The 20,998-nt window shown below is 35.4% G+C and overlaps 1 protein-coding gene across 2 annotated transcripts; it reads right to left on the bottom strand.

The window, feature by feature from the left end:
- Positions 1-1,129: 1,129 nt before the first annotated feature.
- fam20a (FAM20A golgi associated secretory pathway pseudokinase) lies at positions 1,130-16,048 on the bottom strand. 2 transcript variants are annotated; one of them, XM_079388921.1, is made up of 11 exons: positions 15,432-16,048; positions 11,478-11,671; positions 11,345-11,395; positions 7,935-8,013; positions 7,760-7,852; positions 6,071-6,186; positions 5,454-5,634; positions 5,030-5,139; positions 4,737-4,818; positions 3,682-3,741; positions 1,130-3,583 (listed from the first exon to the last, which is right to left on the bottom strand). In XM_079388921.1, exons 1-11 carry the CDS (start codon positions 15,770-15,772, stop codon positions 3,316-3,318), a joined length of 1,575 nt encoding a protein of 524 aa, XP_079245047.1. In that variant the 5' UTR covers positions 15,773-16,048; the 3' UTR covers positions 1,130-3,315. The 2 variants fall into 2 exon arrangements, with proteins under 2 accessions (XP_079245047.1, XP_079245046.1); XM_079388920.1 differs by having other exon boundaries at positions 11,478-11,689; positions 15,432-15,790.
- Positions 16,049-20,998: the final 4,950 nt, after the last annotated feature.

The following is a 20,998-nucleotide window of genomic DNA, read 5'->3' as shown; positions in this document are numbered from 1 at the left end:
AAATGATCTTATTTGTGTTTATTTCATGTTGTCATATCGCTGTGCAAGACACAAGAGGGCAGCGTTCAACCGAGAGAAAATCTGACCGTTCAGAATGGAAATATTACTGTAACAGGATCATGTGGCATATGAGTGCTGTCCTGGTGTCATATTGAAAATAACTTATTACAGTTAGTTGCTAAAAGTAGTTTGCATTTTTAATGTTAAAATGAGCTTTATTTAATTTGGCCGCTTGAGTACATTGCATTGAGGGATATATTACATGCAATGTGCTTTGTTGTACACTACCTTTCAAAAGTCTGTTTTTTAATTAGTTATTCATCAAGGATGCATTAAATTGATTAAAAGTAACAGTAAAGACATTTATATAAATGTAAAATAAATCGAATCGAATAAATGCTGTTTTTTTTAGCTTTCTATTCATCTGTGAATCCTGAAAAATAAAATGATTCACAGTTTCCTCAAAAATATTGTGCAGCACAACTGTGTTCAACATTGATAATAATCAGAAATGTTTCTTGATCAGTAAATCAGTATATTATTATGATTTCTGAAGATCATGTGACACTGAAGACTGCAGTAATGATGCTGAAAATACAGCTGTGCATCACAGAAATAAATAGATATTCACAGAAAACAGCTGTTTTTAATTATAATATTGTAATAATATTTCACAGTTTTTACTGAGTTTTGATCAAATAAATGCAGCCTTGCTGAGCAGAAGAGGCTTCCAAACACTCTTGAATTGTAGTATATTCCGCAGTTTGGTAAACAAAGTATATTCAGATACTCTATGCAGTTGAACGCTGTCATGATATACATACTGCAGACATAGCTCTGGGATATAATTTGGGTTTGTATGCTGTGTGGCATTTGCTGAAATGCTTGTTATGATGGCCTCAAATGAGAAAAAAAGTACGAGCTACTGCTTCAAGTTATCAAGTCTCAACAGATGGGACTGAATTGATGAATTTTAATTTTGCATTTCACGTACTTGGTCAAGTCATGACTGCTTGAGTGGTAAAATCAGATCATGTTGTTATGCTTAAATGTTAATTTTATGATCATACTCCAGTAGTTTTTACATCACATGAGGCTTTCAGGAGCTGGACTGAATCAGAAAGTATGCAAATGTTTAGTCATTTTAATGAGGCAATGTGAGAATGTGACAAACAGTCGTGAATAATTATGAGCAGGTTTTGATTTACAGTTTTTCAGATGACCACCACTACTTCAGAAGTTAACATTTTGAGCAATTGATTTATTTCATAAACCCAAATTTAAGGTCTCACTAATGGTGGCGTGTTTAAGCTAGCTTCATCTTACAAGACAATAGTGCAATAGTGTGACGAACCACAAGTTTCAACAAAGCTTAAACACTTCAAATGATTTCCACTCAACAGCCTGTGAAGTACGAGCAGATGAGACGGCTGAGGATTACACGCTTACGATTGTCTGGAAAACCAGCCTTTAGCTCCTGTAGAGACATCAGTCTCGCAACCTACCGCAGTGTTTCTCTGCTGATGTGGCCTGTTTGTGTGCTACATCATCAGCTCAGCTGCCACTAATGGTTGTTTGTAGAAACATAGACAGAAAGGGAAAGGATAATCAGAGGAAACGCTTCCCGCTGTGCCGTTAAAGCACCACATGAATGGTGTGTTTGCTGATGTAAGGAGATCTGAAGATCTTATCTTTGCTGTGAATGCTGCATCATCTGTCTGGCTCGGGGATTTCAGATGACTGTAACCAACCCACTAAACCAGATCAGGACAACCACTTAAATGTGTTGTTAGGGAGCTTTCGGAAGTATTATTACACAGCCCTTTTTAGCCAATCATAATTATGAGATAAAAGTTGAAATTATGAGATCATCATGACAATCGAAATTGGCAAGCCCTGATTATGACACATTCTGTTTTTTTTAATAATTTACTTTTTATTTCAGTTTCTAGATCATTTGGACTATTTATCTCATAGTTTAGATTTTTTTTTTTAATGTCAGATTCAACTCTTTTCTCAATTATGACTTATAATTTTTTACTTTATCTCATAATTATAACTGCCATAATTGTAACTTTTTATCTCTCTGGCTTCTTATAATTTTAACTTTTGTCATCATTTTGACTTTATAATCATGACTTTGTACCTCAATATTTTAACTTTTTAGTAATATCACACAGCCAATTTTAGCCAATCGTAATTATAATACAAAGTTATAAACATGAGATGAAAGGTCAAAATTATGAGATAAATAGTGATACTTATGAGATGGCAAGTTGAAATTATGAGATACTCATTCAAAACTATTGACGAGTCGCACTTTTTAGAATTTAATTTTTATTTCACTGTTTTAATTTGGACTTTATCTCAGTTTTGATTTTTAATGTCAATTTCAACTCTTTGTCTCAGTTATGACTTATCTCATAATTTTCTCCAGTGATGTAGAATCGGTGGGCGGGGCTAAACAGGCAGCGATATCAATCTTCCGTGGGGGTGGAGTTTATCCACACTATTACATCACAGAGTAGAACATTCCTAAAGCTGTGGTTTAAAACGGCAGACTGCCTTCAATATAAACTGCTTTTGGACTAAAGAGAAAGTTTTGAGTTCTGATATGTTTATGTTTTTATAGCACAATGACCTCTTAAATGTCAAAAGATCAAGGGAATTTTGGTTTCTCAGTTCGTGACCCCCTTTAAGGCTTTTTAGTAATATCACACATCCCTTTTTAGCCAATCAATTATGATACAAAGTCATAAATATGAGAATAAAATGTCAAAATTATTACATAAAAAGTCATACATATGTATTTATATTATATATACTTGTATATTGGAATTATGAGATACTAAGTTATCATGACAGGTAAAATTTAATAATCATAATGCCAAAAAAAACTTTCTAGAATTGATATTAATCTCATATTTAGAAGTTTCATGATGATTTATCTCATAATTTAGTTTTTTTTGTCAACTTTAACTCTCAATTATTATCTCATAATTTAATTTTTTGTCTCATAATTTTGAGCTTTTGTCATAATTCTGACTGTCTCATAATTATAACAGCCATAATTTTGACTTTTTATCTCTGACATTTATCTCATAATTTTAACTTTTGGTCAATTTTGACAATTAAGACTAATAATATCACAGCCCCAGAGCAATTATCAGAAATACAAATACTTGTTCCTCCTGATGTCTTTAGATGCCATGATTTTGGACAAGAGGGTCTGATTTAGTCTGAAAGTTGTTATCATAAAGTCAGTAACACAGTGGATCGCTGAAATCTCCTCAAACCCTGGCTCTTCTCGTTCTGTCACCTGTTGCTTCCTCCTGGGTGGCTTGTAGTTACTCTGGATGACTCTACAATGTCTGTGATCACCACTTGTGTTTCTCCCAGCTTCTTCACACACGTTCCCACAGTCCTGAGCACCTGGTCCAGCCGGCGGTCCAAGGCCTGCAGGTGGTCCTCGGTCAGGACTGGCGTGAGAGGGTCTCTGGAGAGGGATTCCCTCATAATGTCGCTCAGGCGATACTCGGACCGAGCCAGAAGCTTCAGTCTGAACAGCGTGGAGCGCTTGATCCTGGGAGAGGTCGTGGCTTTATTAAGTGTATGTCTAATACTGTTCTTCAGAATAATCTCATTTGATAATTGAAAAAAACTTTTGAGAAAGATCCTTACATGCAACACTGGGTCAACGGAGCAAGAATGGACGTCTCATCATGAGAATGCCGGCCAAATCTGCAGCACACATAACAAACAAACAAATAAATAAAAATAAAATCTTGCTTTGGTAAATCATAATTAGGAAAAGTCCAAATGATGACAAAAACAGAAATTATGAGATACTGAGTCATAATCATATCAGTGAAAATTGTGACAAAAATGTTACTTTTTACCTTTCAATTTCAATTTTTGTGATACTTTCACTTTTATCTCATAATTTTGACTGTCCATTTTTGATGTTTTATCTCAATTATTATGACTTTTTTTGTCACAATGTCGACTTTTTGTCTCATAATTATGACCTGTCATCATTTTGATTTTGATAATTTTGACTTGTGTGAACATTTAGATCTTGTTAATTATGACTGTATCAATTTCAATTTATCTCAATTATGATTTTGTCACACCTTTTTTTGTCAGTTTTGAGTATTTATCGACTTTTTGTGTCATAATTTAGTTTTTTTTGTGTAATTCTATCCGTTAAGACTTCTCAATTATGACTTTTTTCATGATTTTGACCTTTTGTCTCATAATTTTGACTTTAACTCAATTATGACTTGTATCTCACAATTTAGACTTGTCATAATGTTGACTTTATCTTCTAATCATGAGTTTTTATGCCATAATTTTGATCTTTTTGTTGTAATTTCGACTCTCAATTATGACTTTCATCTCATTATTTCAACTTTTTGTCAGTTTCGACTTCTCATCTCATAACTGACTCATAATTTTGACATTTTACATCATGATTTGCCAAAGCATTACATTTAATTTCTTATATAGAAAATGGGCTTTGATAAGAAACCGCTTTGATAATTAAACTGTGAGAGGGGACATTCACATAAAACCTTTATTTTTTGCATTTAAAAATGCACGATGTAAGACTTGAGTGCTGTTTATAAAATGCCATGTATTTCAGAAGATGTGATCGCAGCAGTCAAATCCAATGAAAGAGCAGTTCAATGCATTGCAGAAATGAGTTCGGTGTTAATGTCCAGATGAGCACATACCCTCTAGCGTTGTCTAAGTGGAGCAGAAAACCATCATCTCCAAACTTGGTGAAAATTTCATAGTGGTGTCTGTCCATGTTTCCTAAAATATGAAGGAAAATGATTATAGGGTCAGTACACTGGCTTTAAAGTTTCCTTATTGTTAAAGTGAGGCTTATTTTGGTGCAAACCAAGCATTAAAACACCACTTTGATTGTCAGGTATGAAATCGCTTTATGTTAAATGTTTAAATGCTTTATGTTATGTTATGTTTGACGTGAAGTTAACTCCATCAAGTGTGGATATTAACATGCCTGTGAGAAAGTCAAATATCGCCATGTCAATAATGTTGAGCAGTCTGTTCCCAGAGTTGTAGGGATATAGTTTTTTGATGTTATCGCAGTATAACGGGTTGACCTCCCACCTGAGAAAGAAAGAGAAGACGTTAATTGCTTGAAGCTGTTGGACTCATCTGAACATTACTGAACTTTAGACATTTTTGCTTCTTAGCCACGGTTTGGATCGAGAGCTGGATTTCTCAGTCCAAATAAGGCCATTCTACGTTACCTAAAACAACCAGTGTTGATCAGACTGGTAAATCAAGTTAACCTGAATCTAAATAGATGCTTTTACTTTCTTAAACACATTCCTGTTCTTATTAAGTCACAAAGAGAAGACAAACGTTCTTTGTGCTCAAGCCTGAAGAGTGGTTTAGTGTGTGTGAAAGTCCCAGCGTACTCCTCTCTCCCGGTGAAGCTGTAGGCGCGGATCCAGGGGTTTGGGATGGAGATTCGCGGGGCGATGCTCAAACCCGGCAGATAAGCAGACATGGAGCCCTCCAGCAGATCCGGGTGACCACACACCGCATACTCCGACTTACACACGTATAAACACTTGGCGAAGAAACACGTGTTGTTTGCTGGTCAAGGAAAAAGAAAAGCATTCAAAACAACTCATGTTCTGATTTAAAACAGGCTACTGATACTGTATATACAAGTTTGGGGTCTTTTTAATGTTTTTGAAAGAAGTCTCTTCTGCTCAGCAAGGCTGCATTTATTTAAACTAAAAAAAACTAAGAAATGTGAAATATTATTGTGATTTAAAACAGCTGTTTTCTATGTGAATATGTGTTAAAGTGTAATGTATTTCTGTGTATTTTCAGCATCATTACTGCAGTCTTCAGTGTCACATGATCTTCAGAAATCATAATAATATGCTGATTTACTGCTCAACAAACATTTCTGATTATTATCAATGTTGAACACAGTTGTGCTGCACAATATTCCCCAAACTTTTGATGCTGATTACAGTAGTATGTATAATATAACATGTTTTTGTTGACTAGTAAAGTCAACCTGGAGAGGTGAAGAAAACACTGCGCAGTTCTTCGTTGTGTGTTATGTACAGAATGTCCCCCGTGACGTTAATGAAGCGTCCTGCCACCGGTGGAACTCTCCGGAAGTCCAGCACTCTGCACAAAACACACATTAATAGCTTGCCATTAATATCATCAACCTGATTCTTAACAAATGAAGTTTCTTTAAATCATATTCTGAGTGAGATATCATCCTAAAATATCAAAGTAGGTTTGATGGAATTTCTATCAGACTTCAGAGGCAAGCATAAAGGATTCAATAATAATATGCTATTCAACAAATAGATTTTTAATTCATGTCCAAACTATAATAGTAATTGCACTGGCTTTCCTTCAGCGAGTCATTATTGTTCATCTGCAGAGATCACGCTGAGTGTTTAATGAAGCTCAGACGCAGGTAAACACCTTCTCTCAGTGTTTGCTCACACCAGTAATGACAGGCTGGATCTCTGGGAGTTTCCTCGCTGCTGTCCACAGGCTTGCTCACTGGAGCTTTGTTCTTTGTAAAGCTGCTTTGGCATGATAAATGATATGCATTGTGAAAAGCACTATACAAATAAACCCTCAGACTTCAAAATGGAGATTTAGCAACATGTACAATAACTAACAATACAACAACAATATGAGGTTGAAGTATGCGTTGGTTGGACAAATAGATAGAGCCCTCACATTTTTTGGTTCTAGTATTTTTCCCATAGAGATGTAGATTAAGTTATCAGTCATGAACTAAACCAACCAGATATGAGGAGAATCACAACTACACACTTGATTTGAAGCAGAAAATCAGACAAAAACGGACAAGACTGTGAACTTAATTAGTAGCATTTCAAATGACAATGAATTAAAAATAATATATATCTATCTATACACTACCAGTCAAAAGTTTTTTTTAAAGAATTCTCTTCTGTTCACCAAGCCTGCATTATACAGCAAAAGCAGTAATATTGTGAAATATTTTTACTATTAAAATAACTGCTTTCTATTTGAATATATTTTAAAATGTCATTTATTCCTGTGCTTTCAAAGCTGAATGTTTATCATGGTAGTGTGTGTGTGTGTATATATTGATTTAAATATGTTGATTGTGTATATGACATGATATGCATATTATTGTACATATCTTGGGAGTGGGAGGGCACTAAAGAGCTCTTGATTCTCTGATTGGTGGAGATTTCTTTGCAGAATTATGGGTAATGTAGTTTTCATCAGGAATTCTAATGTTGAACAGGATTATTTAAAAAAACTACATTCAACAAAAGAATATACTATCGATTTACAGCCTTATACTTCACAACATGTCTGCATTGAACAGCGTATAAGTTATTGTTTAAAAATCAAGTCCACTATGGAGCAAATGAATAGGATTTTTACTTTCAGCGTCTGACTGTTGCTCTCTATTGAGTGAAGCTGTGTGAGTCTGGATGAGGTTTTTGTGTCTGTAATCTAGAAGATCTTTTCTAAGTGAGATTTTATGGTCTCTGTTTAAGTGGATTCCTCTGATGTCAGTCTGCTCTAGGGCTTCATCCCTGTATAATCGTCCACAATCAAGCTCATCGTCTCAACAGGCCTACACAATGATGTGCCGTATCCCACCGAGGTGCTGTTTACTGAAATCAGATCCTTCCCAGTATAACTCATTCCTGCCCTCGAGCACGTCTCTCTGCCTCACCTGTCGAGGTGGAAAGCTGCTATCTCAGCATTGTGCCTCTGGAAGTCGACAAAATAGAAGAAGTTCTCCGGCGTCTCTTCGTGTCGCTCCTGTCTGAAATCAAGGAGGACCATTTCTATCAGTTCAACCTAAACCAGCGTATAATAATCTGTTCATCCAAATAACAAAGTGTTACCTCATTGGTTTAAACATAGCTTTGCCAAAGTCTTGGAGCTTCAGAGCCAACTTCAGGTGAAGGCCGCTGGGTTTAACCACTGATGGACATTCAGAGAAAACTCTATTAATATGAATGTAGCCTACAGGTATATAGCAGAATATTATAATTTCATTAATAAACTACCAATAATTGAGACATACAAAAAGAAAACATACTATGCATTTAATAGAGAATACTTTTCTGTAATAAAACATTCAGTTGTATTTAAATGAAGTAAAATAATAAAACTGTTTCTAAATGTTATATATTAAATAATATACCATTACACTCTTAACAGGTGCTTCACGATGCCATAGAAGGACCTTTTTGTCTAAATGATGTGTGGTGAAAGAAGGTTCTTCAGATTATAAAAAGGTCAGACAGAGATGGTTCTTTGACTGAATGGTTCTCTGTGGAACCAAAAATGCTTCTTCTATGGCATCGCTGTGAAGAACCTGTTAAGCTCCTTTATTTTTTAAGAGTGTTCACTGGATATCATTCTGAATATCATTAATAATGATTATATATTAACATTATCATTAATATTCATGAATATAATAACTATATAAAGATCAGGTGAATCATAATAATGGCAATAATAATGCTAAATGCTAATATCCAGTACATTGACTTCCAAGGAACACTGAAACAAATGATACAATATTTTTTTTGTCTAAAATATATTCAGTTATACTAATCTAAGTAAAATAATGAAGCTTCATTTATATACACTGCCGCTCAAAAGTTTGGGATCAGTAAGATTTTTAATGTTTTTTAAAGAAGTTTCTTCTCGTCAAGGCTGTATTTATTTTGATCAAAAATACAGTAAAATCATTAAAATTGTGAAATATTATTGTGATTTAAAACAGCTGTTTTCTATGTGAATATGTGTTAAACTGTAATGTATTTCTGTGATCTGCAGCTGTATTTCCAGCATCATTACTCCAGTCTTCAGTGTCACATGATCTTCAGAAATCATAATAATATACTGATTTACTGCTCAACAAACATTTCTGATTATTATCAATGTTGAACACAGTTGTGCTGCACAATATTTTTGTGGAACCTGTGATTTTTTTAGGATTCTCTGATTAATAAAAAGTTAAAAAGAACAGCATTTATTTAAAAAATAAATGTTGTGTTACAATATATAAAGCTATTCAAAAGTCTGGGGTCAGTATTTTTATTTATTTATTTAAGAAATGAATACTTTTATTCAGGAGGGATGTGTTAAATGAAGTCATAGTGAAGACTTATATTGTTAGAAAAGATTTGTATTTTGAATAAATGCTGCTCTTTTTAACTTTGTATTCATCAAAGAATCAAAGAAAAAAGCATCACATGTTCCAAAAAAACAATATGAAGAGTTTCAACACTCATAATAAATCAGTATATTATTATGATTTCTGAAGATCATGTGACACTGAAGACTGGAGTAATGATGCTGAAAATACAGATTTGATCACAGAAATACATTACAGTTTAAAGTGCATTAAAATAGGAAACCAATATTAGAAATTGCAATAAGATTTCACAATATTACAGTTTTTTCTGTATTTTTGATCGAATAAATACAGCCTTGATGAGAAGAGACTGCCTTAAAAAACATTAGAAATCTTACTGATCCCAAAATTTTGAGCGGCAGTGTATATATATATATATATATGCAAACTGATATCCAGTAGAATGATTTCCAAGAAACACATTCCTTTTTTAAAGTTTTATTGTGTCGGGGGGGGGGGGGGGGGCTGTCAGGAAATTGCTGTAACACCTGACTCTGTTTGAAGTGCGAGATCTTATTTTTTACTCCCCAGAGTCGACCTTTCAGCTGTAATAGTTTAATTATAGAGGGATCTTTCCATAACAGGGCCTGCGGTGTACAGTGCGCTCCAGCGCTGCTTTGTCTGAGGTTGTGGGAAGCCGTGGCAGTCCGCCGAACCCTAAACCGTTCCGTTCAGACTCCTTTTAGCTCCTTTCCAGCTCAATCATATCAATAGTTCACAAACTCAACCAAAATAACACACAAGTAATGAGCGAAACAGAAAAACAACACAAAAGGTCGAGCCAAACAATAAACAGCTTGTAGTTGTACTGTATTAGGCCAAACAGATCTGAAGGGGAAAGGTCACGTGATTATAGCATGGGGCTGATGTGTGAGCGCTCGGCTCAGATGCACATGTGAGGTTTTCACTCTTTTACAGGACTGACGTTTACTCTAGACCCATTTCTTCAGTGACACGTTTGTTTCTGAACGCTACATCTACCTTAAACCAGTGGCCATTCATTATGAGTGTTTATGAACTTACAGATATAGTTCTTGCATCAAAGTTACAGTATCCAAACTAGATGAGCAATGACGGTGAACTGTAAATTACCTCAACTTATAGAGTAAAAATCACATTTTAAAAGATGATGCATGCCATTTTATTGCAAAACACTGTTTTTGAAAAGCAAAATTGAATTGAATTTCACAATATTACTTATTTAATTCACAAAACTACGCATACATGTTTTATATACACAGGGTTGGTAGGCATTTTTAATGTTTAATTTCTAGCAATTATCATCAATTTGATTTCACAGATACTATTTAAACTAAACTGAGCTAGAGAATAACATCTCTGAACTCAATAATGAAATGCCTTTAACTGAAAATTGAGTGTTTAATCTTATTATTATGCATTACTGACACTCTATCCTCTAATCTGATACTGTTAAGTGCTTTGACACAATCTGTATTGTTAAAAGTGCTATATAAATAAAGCTGACTTGACTTGACTTAAAATATTATTGTGATTTAAAACAGCTGTTTTCTATGTGAATATGTGTTAAACTGTAATGTATTTCTGTGATCTGCAGCTGTATTTTCAGCATCATTACTCCAGTCTTCAGTGTCACATGATCTTCAGAAATCATTCTAATATACTGATTTACTGCTCAACAAACATTTCTGATTATTATCAATGTTGAACACAGTTGTGCTGCTCAATATTTTTGTGGAAACCATCATGCATGTTATTTTTCAGGATTCACAGATGAATAGAAAGTTCAAAAGAACAGCATTTATGTGAGAATATAATTTTTTTTGTAACATTATAAATTTATTTAATTTATTTTTTTTCTTCCTTTTGAGCACTTTTTGTCTCTTTTGATTAATTTAATGCATCCTTGCTGAATAAAAGTATTAATCTGTTAAAAAAAAAAAATCTTACTGACCTCAGTAATAGGTATCTATAATAATAATTGACATTCCCAGTTCTTACTCACAGTGGCCATCATATTTATTTTTATTTTGTATGTATTTGTGCACATTAGAATGTTTCATGTTACGTTTTTCAGCTAAAAAAGTTCAAACCTGGTAGAAAAATAGTGTAAAAATATATATTTACCTTGTGAGCAGTCGCATGCACCCTTCAGTGCTTTCTCATCCTGAGTGAAATCTGTCAGACACAATGAAATACTGCAGGATGAGCTCGTGCATAGCGTTAGATTAGACAGATTTAGGGTTGATTTCTCTCTGACCTGCGCTGATGACGCGGGCCGTCTGCATGTCTCGCAGGAGTCTGTCGATGATGTTGTCGTCTCTTGAATACAGCGCATAACGATTGATCCCTAGATGGAACTGCAGCCAGCTGGCCTCGGGGTCAAAGGTCACGGGATGGTTGGGTATAGTGATGTTTGAAGCTGCTGCCGCCTCGATGTAGAACTTCTTCAGTCTGTACGGGACAACGACACTTCATCTCTCATTATGTAATATTTTGATTCTGAAATGAAGTTTTTTTCTCTCTCTCTCTTTAAACATGAGTTACTTTCCCACACAAAACCTGGAATCAAATGAGTAGAAATTACACATTTGGTGAGCTCTCTTTTAAGTCATCAAGCTAGATAGGTATTATTAGCTCTTAAAATAATGAGTTCCTCTAGCGAGCACAGGTCTGCACATGTAGGAAACTTTAAGATGTAAAACAACACAATCTGATTCCAAAGCCTCAGCAATCTGCCAGAAGCATTCTTTGGCCTCCATTAGAAAGAAACTTTATTAACTTTATTACTGTAGAACCAAGCCACACACACATATGTCAACATACATACATGTACACACACACACACACACACACACACACACACACACACACGTGTCCCTGCAGCACAAAAGCAGTCATCAGTAACACAGGTATATTTGTAGCAATAGACAACAATACATTGTTTGGATCAAAATTATACATTTCTCTTTTATGACAAAAATCATTAGGATATTAAGATCATGTTCCATGAAGATATTTAGTAAATTTCCTACCGTAAATATATCAAAACCTCATTTTTGATTAGTAATATGCATTGCTAAGAACTTCATTTCAACAACTTTAAAGGAGATTTTCTCAATATTTAGATTTTTTTGCTCCCTCAGATTCCAGATTTTCAAATAGTTGTATCTCAGACAAATATTGTCCTATCATAACAAACCATACATCAATGGAAAGATTATTTATTATTTATTCATATATTATAATAATAATATATATAATCACAATTATTGGTGTAACCATTAACATTTAATTTTGTATGCATCTGTACAGCTTTTTAATATAGTTTATATTCAACGTATACAGTACATTTGATCAAAATGATGCATCTTGAACTGAGCCTCGGGCAGAAACAGAATGGCCACGTCACAGATCATTGATCCTTTTAGAGCAAATATTTGCCGTTGATCCTCAGAAACTGTCACCATGAGCTGTACATGCATCAGCTTGAGACAGCATCAGGAATAGAGAAATCAGTTGAGAGACAAATACATATAAACTGTTTAGCAGGAGCTCATGCATGAGAATATAAGTGACTTCTCACAGCGGGGTTATGCTCAAAAATACAGCACAAGCACACTTTTGAGCTGTTTTCACCCCCAATCAGAGATGCTGACCACTGACCGACCCACGACTTCTGAAAAAACTAACTCTGGACTAGTGCGTCCTGATTAAAGTGGGTGGTTTATAGCGAAGCTCTGATTATGTGGGAGACACTTGTGTTGCTCACTGGCCCCGGCTGCACTTTAACTGAACGCCATCACGGACGGTGCAATTAAAAACAGAGTGATCTGTCTACACCACTGCCTATAAAACACAACATATAACCTGCAAAACAACTCAAAATACCATTTCTGTGGGGCAGCAAGAGGGAGTTTTGCTATAAAAAGCGATCCTTTGAGTCAAAGATTCTGCAGCATTGCCTTACTCTCTTAAAAATAAAGGAGCTTAACAGCGATGCCATAGAAGAACCATTTTTGGTTCCATAAAGAACCATCTCTTTCTTACCTTTTTATAATCTGAAGAGCCTTCGTGAATCTTTATGAAACAGAAAGGTTCTTCAGATGTTAAAGGTTCTTCTATGACATCGTGAAGCACCTTTATTTTTAAGAGTGTACTAAGAGAATATAGTTACAATAAAAATACTGAATTAAATTTATAAGAACTTTTGAAATTATTATATATATATTATATTATAATTTCACTTAATTTTTTTTTAAACAAAAAGGCATAATATATTACATTACATAACTATTAGATTAATACAATAATAATAATTATTATTATTATTTATTTAAACAAATAAAATAATAATTTTGCTTTATTTATTTTATAAACACAATGATATAATACTATTGCATTTATTCACATAACAATAATAATACCCTATTACATGAATTTATATAATAATGAATATTTAAATAAATAAATATTATAATTCTTCTTTATTTTTACTTCTTTAAACACCAAGGGATCATTTCATTATATATATATATATATGTACTGTCAAACAATTAATCACATCCAAAATAAAAGTTTTTGTTTAATAATAATGAATAAAATCAATTAAGGTACTTTTAATAAATTAATAATAATGAATAAAATCAATTATAATAATTGTTAATAAATAATACATTAGTTAGTTTTTTGCACATGACCCTGAAGTATGGCATCAAACTGAGATTGTGCTGTATTTCTAGTGCACTGCTGTGTTTTTGGTGCTGTGCTTTGACCGCAGACATCAGTGACCGTTCACTGTGACCTGCAGCAGGATCTGAGAGCAGCTCCACGTGTCCCAATCCTGAGCGTTAGCACACACGGCCCAAACACAAGCAAACAAAACACCGAGTCACTTCATCTGCTTTAATCTGTCAGCTCTGTCAATAATGTCCTGACTGCAGTATGCCCTTTACTCAGGAATGAGGCTGTCAATAACAAACCACATGCTTTTCATTTCTCCTATTATAAACTACTCTATCATAGAATAAAATAATTATAGTACCTAACCGGAAATTGTTACTATTTCTACCTGATATGACCCTTACATTTAGTTTTGTTGGTGTAAACTAATGTATTTAGATCAATTAATTAAACTTGAACATAATTTAATTCAGTTAATTTAGACGTCCCCATAAAGACACATGTAAAGCACTCTTAATAAAGGGAGACTGGAGCTGGTCGTCACATGCGGGTTACATCCCAGTGAGCATAGTTTGAGTTTAAAAATGCTTAAATATTTCATTTAATCATTTAGTGAAATATTAAACAATAAAACGCACAAGCGTCGAATTTTGCCCTCATGACCATTTTTTTTTTTTTTTTATTATTAATGTCAGGTAAGTTCAAGTTCTCTAATATTTATTTGTATGTTGATTTTAAACAGTTTAAAACAATGCTTTTATATTTCCATTTTTGGTGCATGAATATTCTGCTCATTTGTTAACATAAATCAACTACATTAGATAAAACGACTTAGCAGCAACACAAATACAGCGGAAGCATTTATTCCTCTTAGTTAATGTTAATTTCAATGTTTATTAATACATTATTAATACTATTTAAAGCACCTGAGCTGACACTGAATAGCTGTATTTTGATTAACCTTAACAAAGATTAATTCAATACTGTAACAAATGCATTGCTCACTGGAGTAACTAGTTACATGTAATGGAATTACGTAATTTAATTGTGTATTTAATTACGTAATTAAATTATTCAAGTGATGAAGGATTCTGAAAGTCTGTTACTGTAAGATTAACCTTGCCTGCTTTACATGTTTGAAAATCATTAAAAGTTAAAAACATTAGACATTTAGAAAAGTAATCAAAGGTAATTAGTTACATTAAAGTAATTGAAATAGTTACACTACTGTTACATTTTAGATAGGGTAACCTGTAATCTGTAACTTAATAGATTTCCAAAGTAACCTTCTCATCACTGTTCATTGTTAGTCAATGCATCGCCTGACTTTTACTAACATAAAAGCATATTGTAAGCTGTTGTCTAAAATTCATCAATAAGCAACAGGTTGCCATCGTGACAACTTACCCCCTGTCATCAATGTGTGTTAAATACTGGTGGAAATCTTCAACGCTCATGTGTCTATACAGAAGCTGATTTAACGATCATCCCTCCTAATAAACACGTCACGTTATTTAACACAGTCGAGTACCTTTCCCAGCGGCTCACTTTCCTCTTGCAGTAGTTCACGAGCTCGTCTTCCTCCAGCAGCCGCTCCTCAGGCCCCAGCTCTGGAAGACGGATGTTGTAGAGCCGGTGTCTGAAGAGCCGCTCCAGCTTAGAGCCTCGCTCGGTGGAAACCGCGGTTATATTCTGGCTCGTGGTCCACGGGACGGTTGCAGCGGCTCCGCTCTCCAGGCTGCTGTTGGTGCATGAGCAGCTTTCTCTGGGCAGGTGATACCAGCTTCTGAGTCTGGGAAGCAGGATAAAATGAACGTCTGCTGCCAAAAGGGTGACCAGAGCGATGGCCACCAGAAGCCGATCTCTTCTCATGTCAACAGATTGATTGAAGTGACCAGTTGGGTTGAGGTGTCCTCCAAGAAGTTGGGAAAAAGGATCTCCGCTTCTTCATCGACAAATCCTGCAGCTTCTGTTGAGTTCTCCGCTTATTCCATGTGTTCCATCTGACCCAGACAGCACAGTGCCCTTCTGAATCAAGCCGCTTTGCTCTCTTTCTCTCTCTGTGTTCTGGACTGAAGCTTCAGGCAACATTCCAGCTGCACCTTCCCACTTCCCATGTAGACTCAGCCTCCCATCAAACACACACACACACACACACACATGCGCTGGAGAGAGCAAGAGAGAGAGAGGGAGGGAGAGGCAGTCGGAAAGCAGGTCTGAGTGCCAGCGCACATAAAGCCAGTGTTTTCACTCGAGAAATAAAAAGGCCTGGGTTTTTCTCCACCGCTGGTGGAATCTGCTCGTTTCATTGAAACAGCACAAAAAGCATCGGTGAAGTTTCCCAGACTGCATCTGGGCCGCTGCGAACATCTGCCGTGTGTTTGGGTTTGGACGTGCATGTTTGCGGATCAGCTGTAAAATCATATTTCCGAGGTTCTGTGTAATTTTCTAATTATTCTGTGTTTGGGGATGAGAAGGAAAACGACGAACGGATGCAGAACGAAGCTCTAAAAATAGATTTTAGAAAATGCATTCACTGGGTAGGTTTTTGACTTTTATCCTTCTTAAAAATGTAATAAAATTTTGTTAAATATTTAAGATTCACATATATGAATTACATATAAAATTCCTATTAATTTTGATTAGCACACAAACTAATACTAATGTGATACATATTTGTCAATCATACATGAAACAGGTAAGAAATATGTAAGATTTTTGCTCTCAAAAAAAAAAACATAAAAGTTTAAGGCAACCAACTTCAGCATATTCTTGAGTTCTCTCAACTTTTTGTTGTATAAACTTAAGTTTTGTATGAAACTCAAAAATCTGCTGAAGCTGCTTGCCTTAAATTTCTCTCATCTTTTGATTTTTTACAGCACTGTAAAAAAGAAATAAAAAGTTGAGCAAACTTAAAAAGTTTAAGACAACTATCTTCAGCAGATTTCTTAAAACGTGTTGTTTTAAGTCTATACAACAAAAAGTAGAGAAAACTCAAAAATCTCCTAAAAATAAGTTTAGAGAACTCAAAAATCTGCTGAAGCTGGTTGCCTTAAACTTTTAAGTTTGCTCAACTTTTTTTTTTTTTGTACAGTGTAGTTGCATTTATTTGATTAAATTTAATTAATCGTATTTTAAAATGCATTCATCCAAATGGTTTGGAATCAGCATAAATCTGTTCATTGTGAAAATACATTTATTCAGTATGAACATGGTTAAAATATGCCTATAGTGACAATATTCAATTAGTTGAAATGTATAGAGATTGAAACAAAGAAATATATAAACCTGCTTATTGTGTATTTAAAACCCATACTATTACATAAATCCTGCATGATTGACAACCCAAAAGAAGATATTTTGAAGAGTGAGGTTAACCCAAACAGTTACGGTAGCCATTGCCTTTCAATGTATTTTTATTGGACCACCAAATGATCTGTTTGGAACAACTCGAGGGTGAGTAATAATGACAGCACTTTTGGGGGAACTATCCCTTTAAATCCAGGCCTGGATATGAACAAAAAAAAAACAACAAAACAAAGTCTTTCCCAACACTGCAGGAGTGGATGAGTCCAAAATCCATTGCTATTTTGAAACCCAATCCACCTCATGCTGAAAAACAAACACGTCTTTCTGAATGAAATCACATGTTGTTTGCAGCTGTTGAACAGTATGTATTCGGGTAACACCCCGCTCATTGCTGCTACCAGATGACCTGGATGTTGACCGAATGCCAGCGTTTAGAGTGTGGCGGTACATTCAGAAAGAGGTAATGCTCATTAGACAACTCCACGTTGTGACGTTCAGGTGTGTGGAGTTTATTTCATGCTGCTGGACTCGCTTCGGGAACACTCACATCACACTTCATTTTACTGCCAGAGTTGAAGTGTCACTGAAAATTTATAAGCTTGTTTTGTTCATCCTCCAAAGCCTCAAGCTTTGTTTACTTGTACTCTTCGTTATCTGTCTTGGATTATTCATGCAGAGCAGCTCCAAAGCTTCCAGGAATCCTTTCAAAAAATTATATAACAGCATGTCAAAAGCTGGCTTTTGGGAAATCTTGGTGAGAAGTGGTGAAGAAAGTTTCCTAGTCAAAAAAAGAACGCATACAGTATCTGTGACAAGAGCCGCTTCATTTGTACTCGCTTGTTTTGCTATCAGACGAATGCATTCCACATTTAGAGGGAGTTTCTGCATTCCCAGACGAGAGCTGAGCAGGCCGTCACGTTTCAGTCGTCCAGTTCTTCTTGAATGGATAGATGGAAGAACTAATAAATCTCAGCGCTCATGTTCGGCTGATGAATGATTGGCTCGAGGAGCGCCAGAGGACAAGGACCATAACTACGGTTTAAATTTGATTTGAATGCCACAAATGATAAATTTTGTAGTTTCCTGGAGAATAATTTGTTTTCGGATGATTTGAGGTACTTGGTGCCTTTGTTTGGATTGTATTGCTATGCAGGGGTAGAGTTCAATGGAACTTACCACGATAATTAGCTAACGATGCTTTTGGGAAACGCGCCTCAGGTCGCTAAGTCACAACCACATTTAAATACAGAAGTCCATCCCCTAAATGATCATTTTTGTGTAAAGACCCTTATGAAAAATCTGTGTAATGTTATGGAATAAAATGTCACCAATGAAGAGGTAATTATGCTTGAAGTATGGTGTAAAGTTCCTTAAAGAAAACTTACAAGTATACTTGCAGTATAAATCTACTAAACTAGCAGTTTACTGAGACTATACTTCAAAGTGTACTAAAAATGCTACTACAAGTATTTAATTAGTAAACTGTCAATATACCTATAAGTTCACTTTTAGTCTAGTTGCAGTACAAGCTACAAACATAGATGTAAACTAGTTGTGTACTCAAAGTTACTACTGTTATACTTAAAAGTGTGCTTTTATATACTAGAAAGTGGGCCAATTTAGTCCCAATGAGTATTGAAATAGTACACTTACAAGTATACTACTAGTACACTGATATTTTTATGCTTACTACATAAAGTATACTTAAAAATATACTTGAACTTTACTTAAGTATACTTAAAAATATACTTGAACTTTACTTAAGTATACTTAATAAAATAAACTTGAAGTATACTACTTTTTGGTAAGGGGAACAGAACTCGCTCTGAAAACTGCGATGATTAATGCAATGATTGATGCCTATAGCAATATATTTTCTTTCACCATGCAGCAAATTAAAAAATATTTGTGACAAAAACAAAAAACAAATTTAACCGTTTAACTGATTAATCGGTTAAAATTCAAGCATAAAAATATGAGCATTCCTAAACACAACACAATGGAAACAAGTCACAAAATTATTCCTGTGTGTTGTGTTGTGGCGATTTTATTGTGTTGTGCACTACTGGGCCACCGTAGTCTTGTGTGTACAGAACAGGATTAAGCACTAAAAGGTGACGACCGAGTTTAGCTGCAGTGTACGTGGCTTAAATGCAATGCAGTTGCTAGGGTTTTCTATGTGGTTGCTGTGGCATTGCTAGGGTGTTGTTGGTGGTTTCCTTACCGTTGCTAAGTAGTGCAGGTGTAATGCTGATTGTGCTTGGGATATTTCATGAATTAAACGACCCATAGTCTGACTTTATGAGCTCTAAGGGGGAAAAAAACATGTCTTATGGACCATACTGTTTAAATTATGAATGTGGTGGTTCCCAGGAATTTTTTGTTTTTAGATGAGGTACCTGGCTGCTTGTGTTTGGGTTTTGTGTCCAGGGAGGCATTTATTTTGGTTGGAGCGGTGCTGCAGTGGACACATTCCTCTATGAGGTCTGGACTGCAGCGACGGTCTAAATGTGCTTTCAGTGAGCACAATCACAGGCTGCTGAGGCCACAGCGCTGGAGACACATGGAGTCGCTCACATGGAGCCCCTGGCCTCGCTTACAGGGTAACTTCTCACTTCAAGCAGTGCTGGGTGTTGTTTTTTTGTATTGTTGTAAGGGTGTTCTATTGTTGCTAAGGCTTTGCTAGGGTGTTCTAAGTGGTTGCTAGGGTGTTCTGGGTGGTTGCTAAGGCACTATTTGGCTACTGTTTCCTAGATTTGCTTAAGTGATCTGATTTTTGTTTAGACATTACTATGCAGTAGCTAGGGTGTTGTGTTGCTTCTCTATGGTTGCTAACGCATTGCTATGATGTTGCTGGTGGTTTCCATATAGTTGCTAAGGCATTGCTATGATGTTGTTGTTGGTTTCTCTATGGTTGCTAAGGTGTTGCTAAGGCATTGCTATGATGTTGCTGGAGCTTTCTATATGGTTGCTAAGGTGTTGCTAAGGCATTGCTATGATGTTGCTGGAGCTTTCTATATGGTTGTTAAGGTGTTGCCAAGACATTGTTAGGATGTAGCTGGTGGTTTCTGTATGGTTGCTAAGGTGTTACTAAGACATTGTTAGGATGTAGCTGGTGGTTTCTGTATGGTTGCTAAGGTGTTACTAAGGCATTGCTATTATGTAGCTGGTGGTTTCTGTATGGTTGCTAAGGTGTTGCTAAGGCATTGCTATGATGTTGCTGGAGCTTTCTATATGGTTGCTAAGGTATTGCTATGTAGCTTGTGCTTTCAAATGGTTGCTAAGGTATTGCTAAGGCATTGCTATGATGTTTCTGATGCTTTTTATATGGTTGATAAGGTATATTGAGTGATTTTCAATGTCGTTCAAGGTAGGGGTGTGCGATATGGCGATTTTTGATCGTGGATGATAAAAATGTTTCCACGATCTGCTTTTGAAGAAATATGGTAGTATCGTGCTACAGCACACATTCTATCAGCTCCAGTTCTGGCGCCGCAGTATCAATATACTGTACAACGCCACATACATTCACATCAGTGTTAACTCAGCGGTAGAGTTACTCTCATGGGATACTGCACTTATTCACAATCACAAAAGTGCATTATTTGTGTGTTTTAAAGCCTTGCCGGTTAAACGTTTCTTTCACTCTCGTCTGACGTGCACTTTTACTGAGCCCGTACACCCGAAGCGTGCAAACTAAAAGGCATGTTAAACAGCGTTTAAGTTATATTTTGCGCTAATACTGTCAAAACACACACTGTTTACATATAGACTCAGTTGGTTATGTCG

The sequence above is a fragment of the Barbus barbus genome (genome assembly GCF_936440315.1).
Source record: "Barbus barbus genome assembly, chromosome: 32".
Classification (NCBI taxonomy): domain Eukaryota; kingdom Metazoa; phylum Chordata; class Actinopteri; order Cypriniformes; family Cyprinidae; genus Barbus; species Barbus barbus.
Note: the sequence above shows the minus strand (reverse complement) of the source record. Positions and strands in the feature narration are given on the sequence as shown.

Excerpts from the sequence above, each read along its gene's own strand:
- fam20a (XM_079388920.1), bottom strand. The coding sequence starts at position 15,772 with ATGAGAAGAGATCGGCTTCTGGTGGCCATCGCTCTGGTCACCCTTTTG. Across the intron at positions 5,140-5,453 it reads AGCTTCACCGGGAGAGAGGA|GTGGGAGGTCAACCCGTTAT; the intron begins GTACGCTGGGAC and ends TTTCTTTCTCAG. Across the intron at positions 3,742-4,736 it reads CACTTAGACAACGCTAGAGG|ATTTGGCCGGCATTCTCATG; the intron begins GTATGTGCTCAT and ends TGTGTGCTGCAG.